A 21,648-nucleotide genomic window follows, 5' to 3' on the forward strand; every position below is an offset into this window, starting at 1 on the left:
ACCTGGGGTGGGAGCAGTGTCTGTCCCCTCTGTGGAGGCTGCAGGGACGGACTGTTTATTGGACCCATGCTCACCCGGCACCATCCTCTCCTTCTCCCTGTCCCCATCTGTTGCCCTCAGTCCGGCCTCCAGGCCTATGCCCAGGACTGCTCTTCTATCCAAGGTGCCTCCCCTCCTTGGGCCCATCCCTTCCCCTCCACCCCTTGAGCTCAGCTCTAGTCCCCACACCTCCTGGAAGCTCCCCAGGTGGAAGCTCACGGCCAAGACAGATGAGAACCCTGGTCCTGGGGGGTGGATGGGCTGCACCGGGCCGGGGAGGGGGGGCTATGGGTCATATTCTCAAGGCTGAGCGAGCCCCTCCTAGCACCATGCCACCCTCCTGAACAGGTGTGCATGGTGGGGGCACTGCTGGGGCACGTGTCCCTGATCAGGATCAAACCCAGTGTGACCCGCCAGGCCAGCCTTTGCCCCCCTACCTGCTCCCCATGCCCTGCTGGGCAATCCCATATCTCCCTGGGGTCCCGACTGAAGTACAGGAGCTCAGCCCACACCCCCCCACAAGGAGTCCTCAGGAATCAGCACCAATAAAAAAATACGCTTTACTGTGGACCTCAGAGTCTGCAGGGTAGCGCAGTGGGCACGCGGGGAGCAGAGCATGCAGAGCGCCGACAGGGTGCACAGCACATGGCGAACAGCCCCTCCCCTGGGCACCCCCCGGGGCCCTGGTCCCCTCGGGCTGCCCCTGCAAGCCTCGGGACCCTCGGGGCGCGGCCAGTGCCCCTCCTACCCGTCAGCCCAAGGAAGCTGGGTAAGCAGATGGAGCAGGACGGGCAGCCTTCTGGACAAGAAGACGGCCGGCACTCCGGCCGCTCTCAGAGCTGCCCGTCAGGGCCCCGCACCCCGAGCCCGGGGGCGGGGTGGGCAGAAGCAGCTGGTGCAGCTCAGCCGGAAGCAGCAGCGCAAGGAAGGAGGGCGTGGGAGCCCCCGCCTGCCAATCCAGCCCTGAGCTCCTCAGCAATTTTGTCTCTCTTGATTAAACAGCCAAGGAACATGGAGTTCACGGACGTGTTTTCTTCGTCTTCCTGAAACACCCAGAATGGAAGAGCAGAGAACGGCCACGAGGTTCCTGGGGGGCACTTGACACTTTGGGGGCAGAGCGAGTTGGAGGGAAGAGGGATGTAGGAGCAGGCGCCTGGGCCCAAGCGGGGGACAGACAGCAGAGCCAACGGCCCAGGCTTGTTTGGGTGGCGGGGGGGGTGCAGGTATGTGCACGTGCGGGGCAAACTGCTGCGTCACAGGGCGCGGAGCACACACCAATCACTTGCTTTGGGAAGAACACCGAGCAGTAATTGTGCGAAGGGTGACACCGCTGGCCCTCAGACCGTCTGTGGAGGCTGGGCGGCACGGCTGGGACGGCCCCTCCCGGGGTGGAGCCAGGGTCTGGGTGGCAAGGCGGGCGTCCACATTCTGGTTCAGGCAGCGAGGGCCTCTCCGGCCAGCCCACCGAGCTGCCTCCACTGCAGGCAGGTGGTCTCATACTGCCGTGGCATTGAGGGTGGGCCAAAGACAAGGCGGGCCTCCCACCTGGGGGGCGGCCAGGACAGCCAGGAGGGAGATGGCGGGGCTGGCTGCCCGGGAGGGGAAACCAGAGCCTCGAGGGGAAGTGGCAGTGGGAGGGCCCTGCCCCGGCATCCCAGGTGCCTATGAAGGGCCAGCTCACTTCCAGCAGCGCTCCAGGGAGCCGTGGGGCTGGATCTTGAGCTTCTGGGGGCAGAGCAGCTTGGTGAAGGCTCGTCGGAAACTGTAGTGGCACAGCGGGTAGAGGACAGGGTTGACAGCCGAGTTGGCCCACAGCAGCCAGAAGGATGTCTCGTACCAGTAGTCAGGGACGCAGTGGCCATGGCAGGCGGCCCGGATGATCATCAGGAGTGTGTATGGGGCCCAGCAGAGCCCGAAGATGCTCACGATAACCGCCAGCGACTTGGCCACCTTCTTGTCCCGCGACAGCCGGAAGCGCTGGGTGATGCTCTGGGATACCATCTTCATGCGCTTCTCCAGCGATGCGGAGGACGCCGAGGGCTTGGAGCTGCGTTTGAGCGAGCGCGGCCGCTCTGTGCCCCGTGAGGAGCTGCCGGAGCTGGAGGTGGGTGAGGCCGCGGCGCCCCCACCGCTGCCGCCCCCGAGGGCCGCCTCCCCGGGCTCGGTGCCAGGGGCTGCCTCGCCGACCCCGACCCCGTACCTGTGCAGCGGCACGGCCTCCCCTCGCCCCTTGTGCCAGCAGCCCCAGCAGCCCGGTGCGGCCGGCGGGGGGGAGGGCTGGGCCTCGGGCGCGGGCTCGGGGTCACGCGCCCCATCCAGCCGGACACGGGTGCGCCTCTGGATGTTCAGGTAGATGCTCAGGTTGAAGAAAGTGACGCTGAGGAAGGGCGTGAAGAACTCGAGCGTGGAGGCCGTGATGAGGAAGTACCAGTTGTAGAAGAACTCGGCGTAGCAGTGGCCCTCCGGGATGGCGCTGCCCCCGGACAGGTACTCCCAGCTCAGGATGGCCGGCCCGTATAGCAGGAAGGCCAGCACCCAGACCAGCACCATCTTCTGCACGGCCCTCCGCGTGTCGCCCTGCTGGGCCCGGTAGGACACCTGCCGTGGACGTGCTGGGTCAGGAGGGAAGGGCACCGGGCCCAGGCGGCAGCCACAGTCGGGCTGGGAGCACCCCCACACCACCCCCGCCCGCCGGCAGCCTCTGGGCCTCTGTGCACGGCCTCACTCCCCTCCCCGCACGGATCCTGGGCTGGCGGATGCCCCGGCTCGCTCGCCTACAGTCGGAGAGCCTCCCTCAGATCAACCCTGAATGCTACCTCTGTGCCAGGCTACCTTCGTACTACCCCCACCAGCGGTGAGCATCCTGAGGGTATCTTGCCATCGTCCCCTGTCCACTGAGCGCCCACCGGGCACCAAGCTCTGTGCTTGGCACCTTTTGGATGTCTCAGCAGCTCCATTGCCATCCTCACTTTCCTGGTGGCTCAGGGAGGGAGGCGGAGACCGCAGGTGGATTGGCTCAAGGGGGCAGAGCTGGGGCTTGACCTCGAACCCATGCTCTGTCCTCTGTCTCATGGCCTCTCTAGACTAGGACACATGAGGCCCCCAGCAGAGGGCGCTCAGAGTGACTGGTAGAGCCACCAAGGAGGATACGAGAGGGCAAAGAAGAGACCAGTGCTCCAGCTTCTGCCCCCGTGCCCGCACGGCAGTGACGCGGGAAGGCCAGGCGGTCCAGCGTCCCTAACTCAGCGTGACCACTCACGCCAAGGGAAGCTTGTGGAGCCAGAAGCTGATGCCTGACTTCCTGGGGTACGCTCGCGCGCGCACACACACGCACACACACGTATGTGTGAGGGTGGTGGAGGTACCACCAAGGGCCTCTGGCCCAGATCCTCCCTCAGCTCTCAGAACTTTGGACCTGCTCCAGGGTGGAGGCTGAATTGTCCCTCTTCCTTCAGGAACACTTGAAGTCAGGTCCAGAGAGTGCCTCCTGCCTGTCCCAGGACCCATCCTACTGGCAGCAACTGGCTACTGAGTGGGTAGCTGACCACAGAGTTCCCCGTATGTCAGGTGTGAGGCCAGCAGGGGCCAGGCTCACCTGGTTCCGCCTACAGCTTGGAAGGGCCGTCCTCTGCTGTGGCCCCTTCCTGACCACCCCTCCTCCCAGGACGGAACATGGGCAGCGCATCCCAGACTCACAGCGCGGGTGACTGACAGGAAGCGGTCGTAGCTGATGAGCACGATGTTGAAGACCGAGGAGGTGCAGAGTAGATAGTCCACCACCAGCCACAGCTTGCAGAGACCCCGGCTAAAGGGCCAGCGGCCAGTCAGCACATAGGGCACGTAGAGTGGGATGCAGAAGGCCCCTGCGGGAGAGTGGGGCCAGGGTGGGCCATGGCTGGGCGGGCGCGCGGGGTGAGCCCCAACACAGTGGAGAGACAGGCAGGACTTGGGGGTTACACAGCGGCCACTTTCCTGGGACCAGCAAGCCTTACCTTGCCCTCCCCTCCACCCTGTCTCTCAGGCACAACTTCTACCCTGCCCCTGGCCTTCAACCCCTGCCTAGCCTCCAATCCCACTGGCGTCCCTTGAACTTGGGGGCAGGAAGGAAGATCCAGGGGTGGGGACCTCTGGGCACCATGAAACCCTGAGCCTTGATTTGGGACTTCCAGACCAGTCCTCCCAAGCCCAAAAGGAGGAAGGAGAATTTCTTCCCTCTCCTTCTGCCTGCTGGACCCCAGCCCTATCCCGGCCCTTGGACAGCCCTTCCTCATCAGCTCAGAAAACGAGAAACCCTTTCTCCTGGCTCAAAGGGCATTTGGCTGCCGCCGCGCCAGCCGCTCCCACCAGTGTCTGGCAGACGCACCTAGCAGCCCCAACAGGTGTCTGGCGCTCGGGCCCCCTCCGCGAGCCCCGCCCCCAAGCCGGCAGCAGCGCACGGACACGTGAGAGCGCGCTCCTCCGAGCATCTCCCCCACCCCCACCCCGCTTCCCCCACGGCCCCCTCCCCCACCACGGCTCTAAAAACTCCTTTCTCTGTCCCCTCCCCCAAACCTCTCCCAGCGCCCTCCGCATGTCCTGAGTCCGCCAGCAGCCTTTGTTTGGCTACAGCGCAGGAGCCGCGCTGCACCCGGGGCTGCTGCGCCTTGCGCCTTGCCAAGCGCCCGCGCGCCGGGGCCCCTTCCCGAGAAACATCCCTCCCGGGCCCCCGGCCTGTGGTGTGGGAGGCAAGGAACTTCGCCCGCGCCCACCGCCCCACGGGTCCCGAATGCCCCCTTCCCAAACAGGGCTCCCCGGCGGGGCTTGTGCCCGAGCAAAAAAGACACCCTAGTCCACGCTCCAATCCCTGCTGGCCCGGCCGAGCTGGGCACTCCTGGGCTCGGGCGGGGGCTGGGGGCTTTACCCACGAGGAAGTCGGAGATGGCGAGGTTGAGCAGAAAGAAGTTGTTCTGGGTGCGGAGGCTCGAGTCGGCCACGAAGGCGAGCATGACCAGCGCGTTGCCGAGCACCGTGGCCACGATAAGCAGCGCCATGAGCGCGGCCAGCACCGCGGTCCAGGCGGCGGAGAAGCCGCGCGCCCCGCCCGCAGCCGCCGCCTCGCCCGCCAGCGCCCCCGACGCGTTCAGCGGCCCGTCGGGCGGCGTGCGCTCCATGGCCCCGCCGGCTCAGGCGGCGCCGGGGCGCGGGGCAGGGCGCGGATCGCCGGCCGGGCGGCCGGGAGGGGCCCCAGCCCGGGAGCCTGGTGTTTGCGGGCTCTCGGCCCGGCCGGCTTCCCCGGGGGGTGCCCGGCGCATGGTCCGCGGGCGCCGAGGCCCGGGACGGGGCCGGAGCGGGCGGCGCCGAGGGGGCCCGGGCCGGAATCCGGGCCGAATGGGGCCAGCGGCACCACCGCTACAGCCCGAGCGGACCTGGAGCGGAGCGAGAGCCCGAGCCGCCGCCAGAGCGCCGGTGCGCCCCGAGTGCAGCGCGCCGCCGAGTTCGCCCCGCGCCCAGCCCGCCGCCCCCCGCGCCCCGCGCAGCGCCCCCGCCATTGGCTGCCGCCCGCGCCCCGCCCCCGCCCCGCCCCCGCCCCGCCCGGCGCCGGCAGCACCACGGACAGCGCCGCGTGCCCGCCGGGCCGCTGGAGCCCCAGCCAGGAGCGCACGGCGGCTGGCGGAGAGCCCGGCCCGAGCGGGCGGGCGCCCGGGCGGGGGGCGCGCCTGCTGCCAGCCGGCCCGCTCCCACAGGAGCCGGTCCCTGCGCCGCTAGGCCTGCCCCGTGCCCTCAGCCCCGGTGACCCTGGCCGGCCCTCTTCGAGAGCCGGGGACACTGTGGGGACCTGGAGTGAGGGGGGTACGCTTTCACCTGCGCTCGGGGGAACTTGCCCTGTGAGACCCCTCCTCCTGTCATGCTTCAGGCAAGCGGGTTTCAGGGGAAGGAACGTCCCAAAGAGAAAGGATGGGAGGGGTCTCTGGGAGCGGGAGCCCCGGCCAGGGGTCCGCTCCAACCCCATATGCGTGGGACTCGGGGTCTCAGTCTCCCCGTGGGCAGGCCCCAGCGCAGGGTCTAGGGTGACCTGCAAGGCGCAGACAGTTGTGGAGTTACATAAGGGAAGATGGGGAGCCAGTGGGCCCAGCCGGGAAGGGAGCACACCCACCTGGGGCGCAGGCGGCCCCAGGTTGAGGGGGGAGAGGCCAGAGGCTCAGGGCTCAGCCATGGGTCCCCTCCCCCGGCTGACAGCGCGGTGGGGCGGTCACTGCTGCAGGGACAGACGAGGTCACTGCGCTCAGGGCGCAGCCGAGGCAGCAGCTGCGGCCGCGTTAGCGCCTGCAGGAGGGGGTGGGGGAGGAGAGGCGGCGGGAGGGAGCACCCCTCCCCCCCAGACACACACGCTCAGATAGACAGGGTCAAGGACAGATTCAGCAGGAGGCACTTACGGCAGACAGACAGATGCGCCCACACTCAGACACACAGACACCCACAGACCAGGGAAACAGCCACCCAGCGTTAGGCTGGGGACCCACCAGCGGCAGACACACACATCAGACAGCAGACAGCCAGGAGCAGTGCCCGAGGGAGAGAAAAGCAGCGATTCTGTTCGGTCTCCAGCCGCGCACATCTGCGGAAGCCTCGAGGACGACAGAAATGGGCGAGTCTGCGGGGGGGGGGGCAGTGAGGCTGGGGGAAGGGGCTGCTGTCCCGACCCCAGGCCCTGGCACACACAGGCACCCCCATACTTACAGTAGCTTCCTGACCGTGCAAGGACCCACCCCCTTCCCTAGCCCCAAGAGGTACTTCAGAAACTTTGGGAAGTGGGGGAGACTAGGCTCCCTCTAACCCTTCCTCGGAGCTGTTTGCAGCAGGAGACCCCAGACCTTTGCCCCAGCGGACCCACTCTTCCGTGGCTTATGGCAACCTTCGCTGGAGGAGGAGTGTGGGGCTCCAGCTCATCCTCCCAGAAGCCCCCTCTGAGTGTCTGGCTATACTCTTCCCCTCCAGAAGCCAGCCCTGTTCCCCTTACAGGCTCCCCAGCTTCTCCTCACCACGCCCCAGTGTGCCTGGTGGGCAGGGCAGTGCCAGGACCGGGCAGCTAGTTGGTGGCGAGACAAGTCATGGGGAGAGTCTCTGGAGCAGCCGGGTGCCACTGGACCCCATTGCTCCCATCACCCAAATTCTCCTACACCTTCAGTCCTGGGTCAGGACTCACTGTCCCCCATGCTCAGCCAGCAGCTGCCTGTTGAGCAGACCCCCCCCACCCCCAGGCTCTGTTCCTCCCCAACCACTCAAGGCTGGCTTTGGCCAGACAGTACTGTGTGGATTGGATGCCCTCCAGCCCTGGCCTTGGGAGATGGGAGTTTGGTGGGGACTGAATGGGGGCTCTGGCTCTCTCTCACTAGCTGGGAGCCTCCTTTCCAGCCTCAGTACCCCCATCTTGGAATGGGGGCTATGTGCCGCTTACCGTACAGGATGGAGGGCCAAGTCAAGGGGAAGTCTGTGCAGAGGGCAGCCCCTCTGTAGTCTCGGTGAAGCTGGCCATGGTTGTCCTTATGGCCATCAATATTCTGGAGCCTTCCCTGGCAGTCTTTGGCCCCATAGCAGCTGGAGGGGGCATGGACTCAGTTCAGACCCTGGCACCAGGGGGCCAGCTGAATGACACAAAGGAGTCATGTGTTTTTCTGAGTGTGGGGATCTTCCTCTGTAAGTTGAGGCCATCAGGAGAAGGAGGGCCAGGGTTGACCCACAAGTTTGAAGGTGACCATGGCCAAGGCTGGTGAGTGCCTCCTATTGGCATTTACATGCATGACCTCATTAACTCCCATTTGCCCTCAAAGGTGGGTAGGATTGGAGGTCCTTTGTAGAGCGAGGAAGCCACCTACCCAAGGTCACATGAGGCTAGAGGCCCCTCACTTAATGGCCACACTCTTGTCACCAGAGGGGACAGCCTTCCAAAGCACAAGGTCCCTGAGGTCAGCCTTGACCTTGGCTGGACAGAAGCCTGATGTCCTCTGGGCTGAGCCCAACTTGGCCAAGGCAATTTGTGGTGAATGAAGCAGGTCCTCATGAGGCTACACACAGGATATCTTGCCGTGGGGGCTCTGTCCCAAGTAATGGGTTTTCAGGTCCCTGGATGGCAGAGAACCCTCCAAGACCCTGGGAAAGGCAGGTGGGGTTTGGGGCACAAGGGCAGGCCCCTGCTCTGGGCTCAGCAAGACCCTCACAGAGAGAGTGGCCTGGAGCCTCAGTTTCTCCATTTGTTGAAATGGCTGACATATTGTGCGCCAAATGTCCCATCCAACAGAGAGACCATTGAGCAAATGCCCATTCACACAAACTCTGGCCAGATTCGCCAAACCAGATCCCCTGCAAACCCCTCACAGAGGAGATAGTTCACCCACTGATTTGTTTGTTCATTCATCCTTTGGACGAGGTTTTATTGAGCACCTACTATGTATCAGGCACTATACTAAGTTGACCTAACAGAGGAAGGCAAACACCACGCAGTAAAGAAGCCACGTGTGCGTCCACTGGTTGTAAGAAATGAAGCAAGGCAGGACACAGAGAATGCCAGGGCACAGGGCTGGTCTGCCATGGGGCATGCCTCTCAGCTCTCCTTTCAAGAGAGTGGGGTGCAGGGCCAGGACTGTTTGGATCCGCTGCTGAGATGGAGCTGAGGTGAGGCACACGCCTTCCCAGTGGGTGAGGCTTCCAGCGCCTGGTGGGGTGTGTGGTGTGAGCCGGAACATGGCCCTGATGAGAACATCTACAGATTCCGTGGCACTGCCTAAAGTCTGGGGGGGCGGGGCTGACCCATCAGGGTCGGGGTAGGGACAAAGGCTCTGGGCCGGAGCCCTGTGGATGGACAAGTGACCGTGGGGACCAGTGTGAAGGGTTTTGTATCCCCAGAAATGGCATGATAGCACAGAGTGGTCACATCGGAGGCCACATGTGGGCCAGGAGCATGGACTCCCACCTGCCTGGGACAACCTGGCTACTGCCATCTCTGAATGTCTGACCTACCAGCCACAGACACCAAGGCTGAGCCCCCAAGTGGCCATTCTTCGTGGAGAACAAATCGTCCCCTGGTGGCGAGTGGGCTAGGTTGGGCCCCTTCTGCCATGGAGGGGTCTTCACAGACCTGCTCAGGTGTGGGCTTGTCACCGTGATCTGGGGCCTCACGGAAGCCTGATCCAGGGACGGGGAGGCCCCCAGCCCAGGGCCCACATCCCAGCGAAGGGCCCACATCCCAGCAAAGGACCCACTGGCTCCATTGTGTGCTGCCCCACCCCGCTTCACCGGAGGGGACAGCCTTCCAGAGCACAAGGGCGGGGCAACGTCCGAGAGGATGGGCGCCGTCCCTCCAGATGCAGTGTAGTGAATCCGAGAGTTTTACACGGCGCTGCATTTCCAGCGGGAAGAGAACGAGCACCCTGGGCCCAGTGGCCCACTGAGGAATTAGTGCCCCCCACCCGGGGCCCTGCAGGGTTACAGGTCCCTCCCCCATAGGGCACACGCTCACCGGGAGGCCTGGGAAAGAGCCCTCTGAACCGGTTGCCACGAGCCCCCGGAGCCCAGAGAGGAGCAGACAGCAGGGGGAGTCACAGCTAAGTCAGCAGGAGCAGGTGGGGCCGCTGGTACTTCCAGTGGCCGGGGTCTGGGGGGGGGGGGGAGACACGTGTGGAATTCAGGGCCCCCCTGGCACCATGGTGCCCCCTGCGTGACTATTATGTGTGTGGACAGCGCCGCTATCCCAGCCTGAGGAGGCAGGTAAGCAGGGGCTCAGCCCCTCGGGAATGAGGAGGGGGTCACACCCCAGGTAGGCCCCCAAGACCTGCAGAGGTGACAGCAGAGGTGGGGTGTGGCCGGACAGTCAGGCTGCACAGCAGAGGAAGGAAGGGATGAGCCCCAGCTGAGCCCCGGGAGCAGCTGTAATGACGGGGCTGGTGTGCCTGCCCCCCCGTTGGAGATCTCCCCCCAGGAAGAGCGACTGGGGCACCGCTGGAGGAGCCCCCACGTGCAGGGGAGACAACCTGCAGCACGAGGAGGGGTGCTACTCAGCTGTCCCTTCCAGAGAGAACTGACGAGGCTGGCGTCACAGCCCCGGCTGCCGCGAGCAGTGGGGACTCTACGGGCCGTCTGCGCTCTGGGCTGCCATGGGACGGACTGACACAGGGCTGCGCCGTGTCTGCAGCCTTTCCTACCCACCCTCCTTCCTGCGCCTCTCCCTGCACGGACCTCAGACCTGCTCTGCCCTGGGGGAGCTCCTCACCTGCTCCCTTTCCCTTTCTCTGTCACAGGCGTCCTCAATCATCTCACGACCCTGAACCCCATCTCAGTGTCTGCTCCCTGGAGGACACAAGTCGACACAGGCCAGGTTCCAATGGTGAAAGGGCGGTCAGTGAGTCTCCCCTGAGAAGGGGACTCTTGAGCGAAGACCCACAGGAGGGCGGGGGGAGGGGGCAGCCAGGTGGGTGTCTGGACGGAGCAGCGCTCGGGGCAGAGGGGAGCTCGGGGGCAAAGGGCGAGGAGTGGGGGCGCGTGTGTGCGGCTGGCGCACAGAGAAAGGGGAGGGCGTGGGAGAGGGCTCGCATGCTGCCTCCAGCCACGGTAGGGATGCTGAGGGGGAGCCCCAGGACGGCTCGGGAGACACTCTGACAGCAGCCCCTGCTTTGGTGCAGAGTGCCTGGCAGGGCTGAGGGCAGAGGCCGAGGGCCGGGTACTCCGGTGAGGGCAACGCTGGCCGGGCAGGGGCGTGGCCGTGCCGGTGGGAGACCTGGCCAGATTCTGGCGTCTTTTGAAGCTGACCCATGAGGCGTGCGACAGAAAGGCGGAGGTCAAGCCTGACTTCAGGGTTTGGGTTCCAATGGCGCTGAGGAGGGCGTAGCACCCGTGAGCTGGGAGTGTGCAGAAAAAGCAGGTTGGGGGACGACGGGGTGCTCTGAGGTTCAGTTGCCCACGGACATTCCGGAGCAGAGGTCGTCAGGCCCCCCGGGGCCCAGCCCCAGCTCCGGAATCTGGAGCCCGGCCCAGCGGCAGCCCGCCCACGTCCTTCTGAGTCTCGGGTCAGAGGAGCTCTGTGCTAGAGGAACAAAGCTGGGTATTGCCCACGTCAGACCAGCAGGACACTGTCCCTTGTGTCCTGTGCTGTCACGGGGCAGTGGGCTCTGCCATTAGCCACCCTCACTGTGCTAGAGAAACCTTTCTCCTTCAACCACACGCACGCCCCGTGCTGTTCCTGCAGAGCGGGGCCCCTGCCGCGCGGGACGTGGCCCACTAATGAGGAATAATGAGGGAGCGCAGCCGTGAGGGCAGCTGCAGGGCGACCGTCCCGCTAGTTCCGGCCAGGCACATTTGCCAGAGTGCTTGTCAGGGTGCTGGGTCCAGCGCTGGGACACGTCTTCAGAGGCGCCACTGCTGCTTGCTTTCTCTTTCTGCAGGAGCTCATTTGAATATGGGAATGCAGATTTTTCTTTTTTTGTTCCTTGTCTTTTTTTTTTTCCTGGTGACATTCTGAGCCAGCTCCCAGTGCGTCCTGATGAGTTCAGGGCCCGGGTGTGATCAGAATGGCTCTGGAGGCCACCAATTTGGAATAAACGCTGAGTCTGATTTCCCTGCCTTTAGGGACAGAGCTGTACTGGGCCCAGGGCCCAGGTGGCAGGAAGGAGAGCGCGGACAGGAGAACCAGGGATATAATTGCTATAGTTTGTCTGCAATGACAAAAACCAACTCAAAAAGGACTAACGGAAAGGGGAGTTGATTGTTGCCTGTGACTAAAAAGTCCAGGGGGTGGGTTTCAGACACGGCTGTATCCAGGAGCTCAAAGAACACCTTCTTTCCATCTGTTTTTTCCCTGTATTCACTATTCCCAGCAGGCAATGTCTCCCTAAAATCTCTCCCTTCAGCTTCAGGCTGCCCTCCTGTGCTCTCATCCACTCTGCAGGATGAAGGGGGGGCTGCCCACAGACATGCAGGGTGAGCCCCACTGGCCTGGCTCAGGCAGTCAGGTACGACTGCCTGAGCTTGCAGCAGCTTCGGCTGACACCATGAAGAACCCCACCCCTGTGGAGGGCAGAGGAAGAGTGGGGAGGGGGAAGGGTGGTGGGCAGGGAAGGAGAGTCACCCCCTGCAGCTACCCCGGGGCCTGGGGGGTGCCTCTGCTCCTTCCCCCAATAGGGCCTTTGTCGGGGAGGTCAGGGGCCTGGAGGCAAGTGGACCTGGGCACTGAGAGCTCAATGGGGGGCCCCCTGAGACAAAGCCCTGGGGAGGGGTCCCTGGGGACAGCTGGAACTGCAGAGCGAGCCCTCTGCCGGGGCCTCCGCTGTGAGCACAGGGCGCAGAGTGAGAAGAGTGAGCAGGGGCGTGAGGGGTGAGGGTGGCTCTGTTCCACAGCAGACCCAGCAGACCGCGAAGAGCTGGGCAAGGCTGCTCAGGAGGACGCCTCCGGCTCGGCCTGCGGGAAGGAAGCCTGCAGCCCTGTCTGGCCTACTTCTTGCTGGCCTGGAGCCAGCGTGGCTGCTTAGAGGCTGGGCTACCCCAGCCCACAGCCTGGTCAGAGGCGCGGCGCCCAGACAAGCCCAAACCCCACTGCAGCCCCTCCTGCTCATCCTTCCTGGGGGGACCCCCACCAGGGCCTTGGTCTCCACTGAGGGAGCAGAGAGGCTGAGGGCAGGAGATGAGCACTTGCAGAGGCTCAGAGGCTGGCTGAAGGGGGCGGGGACTTGGCCCTGGGTCTGAAATGTCCTCACCTTGTGCTCTTTCCTCCCAAGGATGGTTCCTGGGTGGAAATATCAAACATGAAAGAAGGGTAATGTCAGGAGGGCTCCCTGGAGGAGGTGCAGCCTGGAAGAAGTCTGGTCCGAGGGGTATGTGGGGAGGGGCAGGGACAGCTGAGGGGCCAGAGGGATAACAAAAGCCTTTCTCTGAGGAAAGAAGCACCTACACCTTCTGGAAAGCCCCTCCTGCAAGATCCAGGCTGTCCCTCTGGATGTGCCCACCTCCCAGGGCTGGCTAATAAGTATCTGCTGAATGAATGAAACAGGTTTCATCTGTGCAGGTTCCCTCCATGGGCAAAACATGAATCCGTGGTGGAGAAAACAGGAAAGAGAACTCAGATCTTGTCCACCGCGCCTCCTCCAGAGCCCTGGGTCGGGTTGCGTGTGGGCCGGTGTGGGGCCTCGGGGGTGTCTGGAGGGCTCAGAACCCGGCCCAGCCTGGGAGCCCCCACCACATCCCCAAGAGTATTTGTGGGGCCTCCATGGCTGTGACCCAGCATGGCTGCAGGTCCCCTGGGCCTGGGGACCCGGACCAGGCACACACCATGGCCCCCCAGCCAGTGCCGCTCCAGGGCCTTTGGACCAGAGCCCATGGGACCAGGCCCCGGATGGTAAATGTCAAACCTCTGGGGGTTGCCAGCCTGGAGAGAGGTGGGCCATGGGCCGCGCTGACCAAGGGCCCAGCTCCGGGGCTTGTGGCAGTGGGCCAGTGGGGAGGGGTGGGCCCGTGTGCCCAGGGTCCTCTTCCTCGACGGCAGTGGCACCCCAACCCCAGAGCTCCCTGCCCAGGACTTGTGCCCTCCCTGCCCTGAGCCAGGCCTTTGTCTGGACTCCAGACTGGCAGCTGGTCAGTTGCTGGCTGCCACCTGCCTGTCCTTGGAGGTCCTGTCCTTGGAGGTCCTGCCCTGACCGGAGCATGTTTCTGCTGCTTCCTGCCCTCTGCCCGGCAGCATCTCCATCACAGCACATTAGATCCCCGGCACGTCATCCAGGGCTGACCTTGTCCCTCCCTTCGACGTTCCTGTCCCCCCACTGGCCCTCTCCGCTGATGATCAGGTGGGGTGGCCCCGGTGACCGCAGCCCATCTGCAGACCCCAGGCCTGGGGGTCAAGGCTGGGCAGGCTGGGCTGGCACCACGTGCCGCACACAGGGGCCAGCGAAGCCTCTTCCCCTGGATGGCACAGCTGAGGGCGGCATGGTATGGGTAGGGTCATGCATCTGCAGCAGGGGACAGGGTGACCTCTGGGCTGGGCACGCTGGGGGCCGCCCTGGGACTCTGGCTGCTGCCCGGTTCCACTCTAGGGGGGAGGCTGAGAGGCCGATAGTCCCCTTCTTAGACCTCGTCAGGGTCCCCCAAGGCCCAGTTCCGGCCCTGGAACCTGAAGCCTGGCCAAACTTCTGTTCCCACCCGTGGGTCCCCATGCTGCCCTCCCCACGGCGGAGCCCTCAGGGTCAGCCTGGCTCCTCCTCATCTTGCCCATGCTGTTCTCGGAAACACTGACGCTTGGCCCGGAGGACGTGTGTGCACGCTGCGAGCCCCGCCCCATGGATCTGAACCAGGGGCCCACATGCCCGCAGCCTGGCCATGGAGAGGCGCCTCTGCGGACTCCCTGAGTCGCCCAGGGCTTAGGGTGGCTCCCTGGGGGGACCTGTGCTTGTCAGGAAAACACTGAATGAGCCAACTGTTTAGTGCTGGGGGTGCAGGATCCAGTTAAGGAAGATGTCCCCAAAGTCCCCGGGAGCCAGGTTCCAACAATGGCTCCACCAAGGCGATCAGCAGAAAGTGGACAGTGGAGTCCCAGCCCCCGACCCAGACCAGAGACTTGCCTTCTGTAGGGGCACAGCGGGGCCATCGGGGTTCTCCCCAGGGCCCTGGGGGCAGGGGCACTAGTTACCCCAGTGAGACCCCTGTTCATTCCCCCCAGCCCCTGCCCTCTTCCTCCCCCTGCCCTCTCCCCCTGCCGCCCCTGCCCTCTCCCCCGCCCCTCCCTGCCCCTGCCAGACTCAGCCTGGGTCTACCTTTTCCTGGCACTGCATAATCCTCTCACATTTTCTAAATTTGCTCTGCTGATTTATGCAGAGCTGGAAACATCCATATGATGAGTAATGAGCCCTTCTCTGGGCTCTATTTTCCCATCTGTACAATGGTGTAATACTGGATAAACCAGTGTCTAAAAGCCTCCTGGAAACCTTTGGGGCTCCCTGGAGCCCGTCCCTGAGTGACTCACCTGTTCACCATCTGGAAGGGTGGCCCCAGCCCGGGATGCCCTGATGGGAAGGAGAGGGCTCCAGAGGCCTCTCCCCACGTGAGGACAAGTGGGCATGGAGACTTCCCCCCAGAGCCTGCGTTCCCAGCCCCAGGTTCAGCCGTGCTGCCCTCTGCATGGCACAGCATACGGCCTTGTGCCCAAGCCCCTGGTCTGCCTGATCATCCCTGAGTGCTGTGCTGATGTCCCGCGTCCCGGTCATGCGCCCTGCACGGGTCAGCCTGTGGGCAGAGGTCCCGCAGGGGAACCCGGGCTGCTCCTGGAGACGGGAGTGGACGCTGGGGAGAGCGCCCGCCGCCTGGCTCGCCCAGCCTGTGCCCTCCTGTCCCCACAGGTGCTCCCACACACCTCGGTCTCCTCCGGGCGCCGCCAAGCCCTGGAGAAACAGGCTGGGAGAGACCCCCTGTCCACAAGCGGCTGGGCCCGGACTGGCACGGGCCCCATCGGAACGCCGGCCATCTGCCCAGACCACCTGCACCCCCTCCTGCCAGCAGCCAGGGGCGTTTACGGAGCACCTACTCTGTGCGGCTCGGCTAGGAGCCCGGGAGGCAGTGTTACTCCCACGGCCGGCGAGTGGGTGGAGCTGTCCGGCTGGCTTCGGCTCTGGTGGTGCCCTGGGCCGTGCGACTCCGGGCAGGCCACCTTCCCGAGCTGGGGCAGCTCTGGCAGAGTTCCCAGCATGAGGCCTCTTCCCCGGAACAAACCTGACCGGCTCACCCAGCCTGCCACCCTGCCTGGAGGGGACAGCGCTACCCAGCTGGCTGCGTGCAGTTCCCGAAGCCCGGAACTGGAGAGGCGGCGCCCCGTGCACCCTGATTCCTGTACTGAGCCACCCGCAGAATTTGTGGGGCTGAGTGCAAAATAAAACTGTGGGCCCCCACCCCAGAAATTGAGAATGTCAAGGCGACAGCAGCAGAGCAGTGAATCGGGCAAGGAGCCTCACGCGACTGCATGGGCTGCAGACCCCTGAGCCGTGACGCCCCCCGCCCAGGGCACAGCCCAGCCTGCGCGGCCACCTCCGGCCCCTCTCTGAGCCACAGAGGCAGGCCTGGGGCGTGCCTGGCACATGGTTGCTGTGCCCTCCTCTCCCCTGCCCTGCACCTCCTAGGGATGGCATGGAGGGAGCACACTGACCCCCAGAAGAACCCCAAGTGCCCCAGTGTTTCCTACCCAACACCCCCAGCCCCACCTGCTGGAGTAAGAGCGCAGCTGCTGGGGGAGGGGGTTGCCCCTGCAACCAGCTCCACCCTGGACCTCAGGCTGGTTAAATTGTGCCCCTCTGACCCCCGAACCTGGCAGCTCCCCTGGCAAGTTAAATTGAACCAGCGAAGCTGTCCTTCCTCCTGCTTCGGCCCACCCTACCGGTTCCCCGCACACAGATGCACCCACACCCCTCCCATCCCATGTGGGCCCCTAGGAAGGGTGGAGAGAGAAGGAGCAGAGCCCACCCTCCCCCCTCCTTGCCTGGGGTCCCCTGTGGCCTCCTGGGGCCATGCCTGCCCAGGGTGGCACCCCCGTGCCGGCACAGCAGGCGATCCACGGGTACTGCAAGAAGGAGCCACCTGCCTGAAGTCAGGGCACAGCCAGGAAGGGGGAACCTACAGGCCCCCGGTGAGCACTTCAGTGCTCAGGGACAAGGCTGAGCATCCGCCAGGCACGGGGCACAAGCCGTGTGCAGCAAGGGAGTCAGAGACTGGAGCCGAGAGCTCTCCCTCGGGTCCGGTGCTGCCTCTTCTTCCCAGAGCCCATCTTGTGAGGTGTCCACACTTCTCTGCCCCCACCCTGGCCACAGCTGGAGCAGACCTGGGAGCCACAGGACACTGGGTGGTCTCAGAGGTCTCCGTTCAGAGAGGCCAGCAGGCAGGTCCTCTGACCAGCGCCCACCCATAACCTTCTCCCCTGGGTCCTCTGTTTTGTTCAGGCTGGCAGTGCACTCAGCTTAAAATGCTACTGTCCCACCAAGAATGGCATGGGATGCAGTTCTGGCCAGTGAGATGTGAGCAGAAGTGCCTGGCGCTCTCAGGGACAGACCCTCAAAGAGAGCTGACTCCCCCGGTGGGGCAGCACTTCTGTGCTGCTTCTCTCTCTGCCTCCTTCTTCCTGGTCGAATATGCATGAGATAGCTGGAGTGCCCGCAGCCATCTTGGGCCATGAGGTGAATGTGAGGATGTACGCTAGCTCTAGAAAAGTGGCACAACAGGGTAGGAAGTGGGTCCTTGATGATGCACGGCCCCATGTCAGCCCTGGACAGCCTGGGCTTGTGTCATGCAAGACAGAAGTACATTTCTATCTTGTGTTATTCTGAGTTTCTATATATGCAGCTCCAACTAGTCCTAAAGGGCAGACAGCCAAATTGGTCCGAATGTTCCCCCAGCAAGGTAGGAGGCCACTCCAGGATTGTGCAAAACACTCCATGAAAAAAGGTTCCTAGTTCCAATAAATCCTGGGTCTGCAGCTAGGCCTTCTGTCTCTGGGAGGCTCCCACATACACCAGAATGAGAAGGGCCCTGGGACCCCCTGCCTTGGAGGGGGACATTTGTTGGCTTTATTTAAATAGCTTTCCCAAAACCTACTTGACCACGGAACACTTTCCTCCAGAAACACCTAATAACAGAAAGTCCTTGGGATTCCATGGCACCTGGTTTGGGAAGGTGCACTCATAGATGCTGGGCTGCCGCTGGGTACACAGTAAGTGCTCAATAAATGCTAGGGCTGCTACTGAAGCTAGAAATGGGGCCTATGTCAACTCAATGAGCATGGAAGTCAGGGCCCCACCAGGCCCCTCATGCCTGCTTGTTCTGGCCTCTGCCTTGCCCTTTGTCTTGGCCCCTGGGGGTCAGCTCACTCCTGCCCATTCCTTCCTGGGGCAGACTGACCTCAGGGCCGCCTTCCTCCCCCAGAGCCGGGGGGCACTGCTGAATCAGGTGGGGTCGAGCAGGGAAGAGTCGGCTCGCAGAGCCTCAGCGGTGAGGAAGCCGCGGGGTAAAAAGTTGGTAAGAGGAATGCATCTCTTTTTCTTTTGGCAGAATTCAACGGGTGCAGATTGCTCAGGTCCCAAAGCCATGGGGAAAAAAAAGAAAAAGCCCTTTGCCGCTGCTATTGATAACTTGTCTCTCTTCACGTGGTGGGTTCAAAACTAAAAATACTCTCCTCCGACGATGGGGAAGCCGAGTGCTGTCACGTTGCAGAGATGAGAAAGTTGCATGGGGAAGGATCTGCTTGGGGCACGTGAGGGCCGGGGCCAGGCCTCGGTGGCCAGCGCTCTCTGGCCGTCCTGGCTGCATCCAGAAGAAAGATGCCCCAGCATTCCGCAGAAGGGACTGGAAGACGTCCTTTCCAAAGGCCTGGGGGTGGGGCAGGGAAAGGAGTGAGTTCAGGCCGCGCCCCCTGCAGAGCAAAGGCCAGGCCAGCAACGATGGGCGCCCAGCCCTCTTGAACAACCAGCCCCGGTAGGCTAACGGGGTAGCTCTGGCTGCAGACCTGCTCTGCAGTGGGCAAGTTGCTCTGCTCCCTGAGCCTCAGTTTCCCCGTCTGAAGGGGGAGCGATCATCTCTGTTCTGCCTCCTCATGGTGAGATAGACGGAAGTAGGACAATGCAGGTGAATGTGCTTCCTGAGGGCAGGTCGGGGCGTATGTGCCCACAGTTGGGGACTTTTGGAGCCCAGGCTCTGGGCCCACAGGTCAGCCACCCACAGGGCTTGTGGGTCATGGTACCAACTGATGCTCATGCAGGAGCTGGGACTGGGAGGATCCAATTCTGGGGTGGTGAGTGACAGGCAGACGTGACTATAGGGTTGCTCTTGGGCTTGGCCTGGTCTGAGAGCAGTTCCAGTGGGAGCAGACACCCCAAAAGTTACCTACTCGCCCAGCACTTCTCAAAGCTCTGAGAGCACATACATGGATGGATTCTGGGAGTCAAGCCAGACCTGAGTGCTCAGGATGGAGGAGACTCTGGGACAAGCCTCCTGCCATGGGGAAGGTGATCAGTCAGTTGATATCAGGACCCATGAGCCCCCCAGAGGTCCCAGCCACCCAGGAATACCTGGGCGTCTTATTCAGGTGCAGACCCCAGTCAGAGAGGTCTGGGAAGGTACCAGCCTTTTCAACAAGCTCATGGGCCATGCTGGGCCATGGGTCTGCAGAACCACGCGGTGCCTGGACCACTTCCTCCCCACAGGCCTGAGGTGAGTCACTTTCTGGGCCTGAAGCTCAGTCTGAGCCTCCGCACAGTGGACCTGGCACACAGCACCTACTTGATTGGCTGTTGCGCACACGTAAGCCCCTGGACCCTGGAGAACACCAGCTGTCATCACCACCATGATCACTGCATGGCCCTAAACCCTCTGTCTCCTCTTCTGCTCCTGTCTTCCATCCCATTCTTAGAGAATTTTGCCTCTGGAATCAGCCTCTTGACCCAGTGAAGATCATGAAAATTGTTCCTGATTTGGTCCCATGCACCATCCTTCCAGCCATCAACTGAGAGGGGATCCCCACTCAATCCTGGCCATGAGGATCAGGGAGGACCAGCAGCTGACCCTTGGAATTCGGTTTATTGCATCTGTTTAAAGGGGGTAAACTGATATCCCAGCTGCAGGGCCCAACTGCGGTCAGACCCTACCCGACCCCAAGGCCAGGGCAGAGGCAGTCAAGCTCCGCCCCACAGTGGTCTGGTGGTCCGTGGGCAGACAGGAGACTCTGTCCACTCAAGCCTCTCCTCTGCTGTAAGCCCTCTGATGTTGCACTCGCCCCAGAGGTCATGGCTGAGGGGTTGGCCAGTAGGTTGAACCCCTCCGGGCATGTCCTTTGCATTAGGTCAGAGTCTTGGAGACTCATCAGGGTGATGGATGGTGGTTCTGGGACCCTGCATTGGACTTGGGCCAGGCCCACAAGGGAAGCTTTGGAGTATCTCCATGGCAACAGGCCTTGTCCTTGTCCTGGCTTGGGGGCCTGCACGCACCTTCCGCGCCTGCTGGGGTCGGTTTCTTCAGGGGTAACCATGGCAACGCCTTTGTTTCCGAGGCCTGGCCCCGCCCCCTCCTGGTTTCTCTCTACAGCAGAGGTTGGAAGAGCTCCTTTTCAGTCCCAGCACCCCAGCGGCGCCGCTGACAGGGCCCACCAGTGAGCCGGACCAGCCTCTAGGACGGGGGATGCCAGGCTTTCTGGGCCCAGAAATGCAGCCTGGGCCCCCCCATGCCAGAGACCCCATCCACTCTCTCAGGCCCTCATCTTTAGGGGGCAACCAAGACCTGCTCCTGCCCTCAAGGCACCCCTAGTCCCGCTGGGGGCGACATGTCAGTCCCTCCTCCTTGCTACAAATGAGGAATCACGTTCTGAGGAGGGAGTGCAGAGGCTCCAGTGGGTCTGACTTTGTGGAAGAGGCGGCAATGAGCAGAGCCATTTCAATGTACCACATGGTCACAGGTAGTCTATGGGTACTCTCAGGGTTGCAGGGACCTGGTACTCCTTTGTATTCTAATAGGCTGAAGCAGCAAAGAAAACAGAATCGCTCATATAACTGAAAAGTCTAGGGCAGAGCTTTTGCTTCAGGTGTAGCTCTTCCAGGTGACCCAGGATATCTGCTTTTGCGCTCCTCTGGGCTGGCTTCATTCCTTGGTGGCTTCTCCCCTCATGGTGGCGAGATGCCCACTAGTAGCTCCAGACATGCATCCTTCTCTCATCCAGCCTAGTTCTTTCTGGAGAGGTCTGTGGGTAGATGGGAGAGTCATTTGGCCTCAGCCTTCCTTCTGGCCTGAGCTCTCTGACTCCCTGCAGAAGTCCCAGGGCTGACCCTCATTGGCCAGGACAGGGTCTCTTGCTCACCCCTGAACCAGTTGCCATGACTCTGAGCAACTAGCCTGGTTCCTGTTACTCCAAACCAGACCCATGATTTAAATGGGATGAGGGTGGGAGAAATATGGTTTGCAAAGGAAAATCCGGGTGCTCATAGGCTCAGGGAGATTATTCAACTTGCCCAAAGCCACACAGCTGATAAGGATGCAAACTCAGGGTCTGACTCCAGAGCTTCTGGGCTCCATCACGGAGCCACTACAGATCAGCGGGTTTTAAAGAGAGGAATGAACTGTCAGGAATGCAGCCAGAGGGTAAATTGGTGCCGGGTTTTGATGAGAGATGAATGGTAGGCCAAGAAGGGTGGACGATGGGGAGCCCTGCAAGACGCCTGAGCTGAGGGGGACAGCTTTGGGAGGATGATTCCCGCCTCCGCCCGTCCCTAGGAGTTGGGAACTGCGGGCGCAGAGCTACCTGCCCGCGGAGCGCCCCTGGCACCTGACTCGCTGTTTGTAAACTCAACTCGTCCAGCCACGCCCCTTCCTCCCTCTCTCCCGCCCCTTTAGGGTCAATATCTGCATAACCCCGCCTCTCCCTGCTGTGACTGGCTGTCCGTGACATCACTCTTCCGCCTGGGCGGGACTCCCAAGCGGCGCGGGGGGGTTGCCGCTCCCGCGAAACGAGTAGCATAGTCCCGCCTCCCGGCGCGACCCTCGGGCAGGGCGCTGATTGGGCGGGCGGCGGCTGACGCTCTGGCGCCGGGCGCTGCGAGTGGCGAGCGCGGGCTGTCAGTCTGCCCGGCGGCCGGC

The 21,648-nt window shown here is 63.0% G+C and overlaps 1 protein-coding gene across 1 annotated transcript; it reads right to left on the bottom strand.

The window, feature by feature from the left end:
- Positions 1-575: 575 nt before the first annotated feature.
- On the bottom strand, positions 576-5,514 carry HRH3 (histamine receptor H3). Its single transcript, XM_036105363.2, has 3 exons — positions 4,940-5,514; positions 3,736-3,902; positions 576-2,637 (listed from the first exon to the last, which is right to left on the bottom strand). The coding sequence occupies exons 1-3, from the start codon at positions 5,187-5,189 to the stop codon at positions 1,717-1,719; spliced, it is 1,338 nt and encodes a 445-aa protein (XP_035961256.1). The 5' UTR covers positions 5,190-5,514; the 3' UTR covers positions 576-1,716.
- Between the last annotated feature and the right edge of the window lie 16,134 nt (positions 5,515-21,648).

Source organism: Halichoerus grypus, chromosome 10 (genome assembly GCF_964656455.1).
Source record: "Halichoerus grypus chromosome 10, mHalGry1.hap1.1, whole genome shotgun sequence".
Lineage (NCBI taxonomy): Eukaryota > Metazoa > Chordata > Mammalia > Carnivora > Phocidae > Halichoerus > Halichoerus grypus.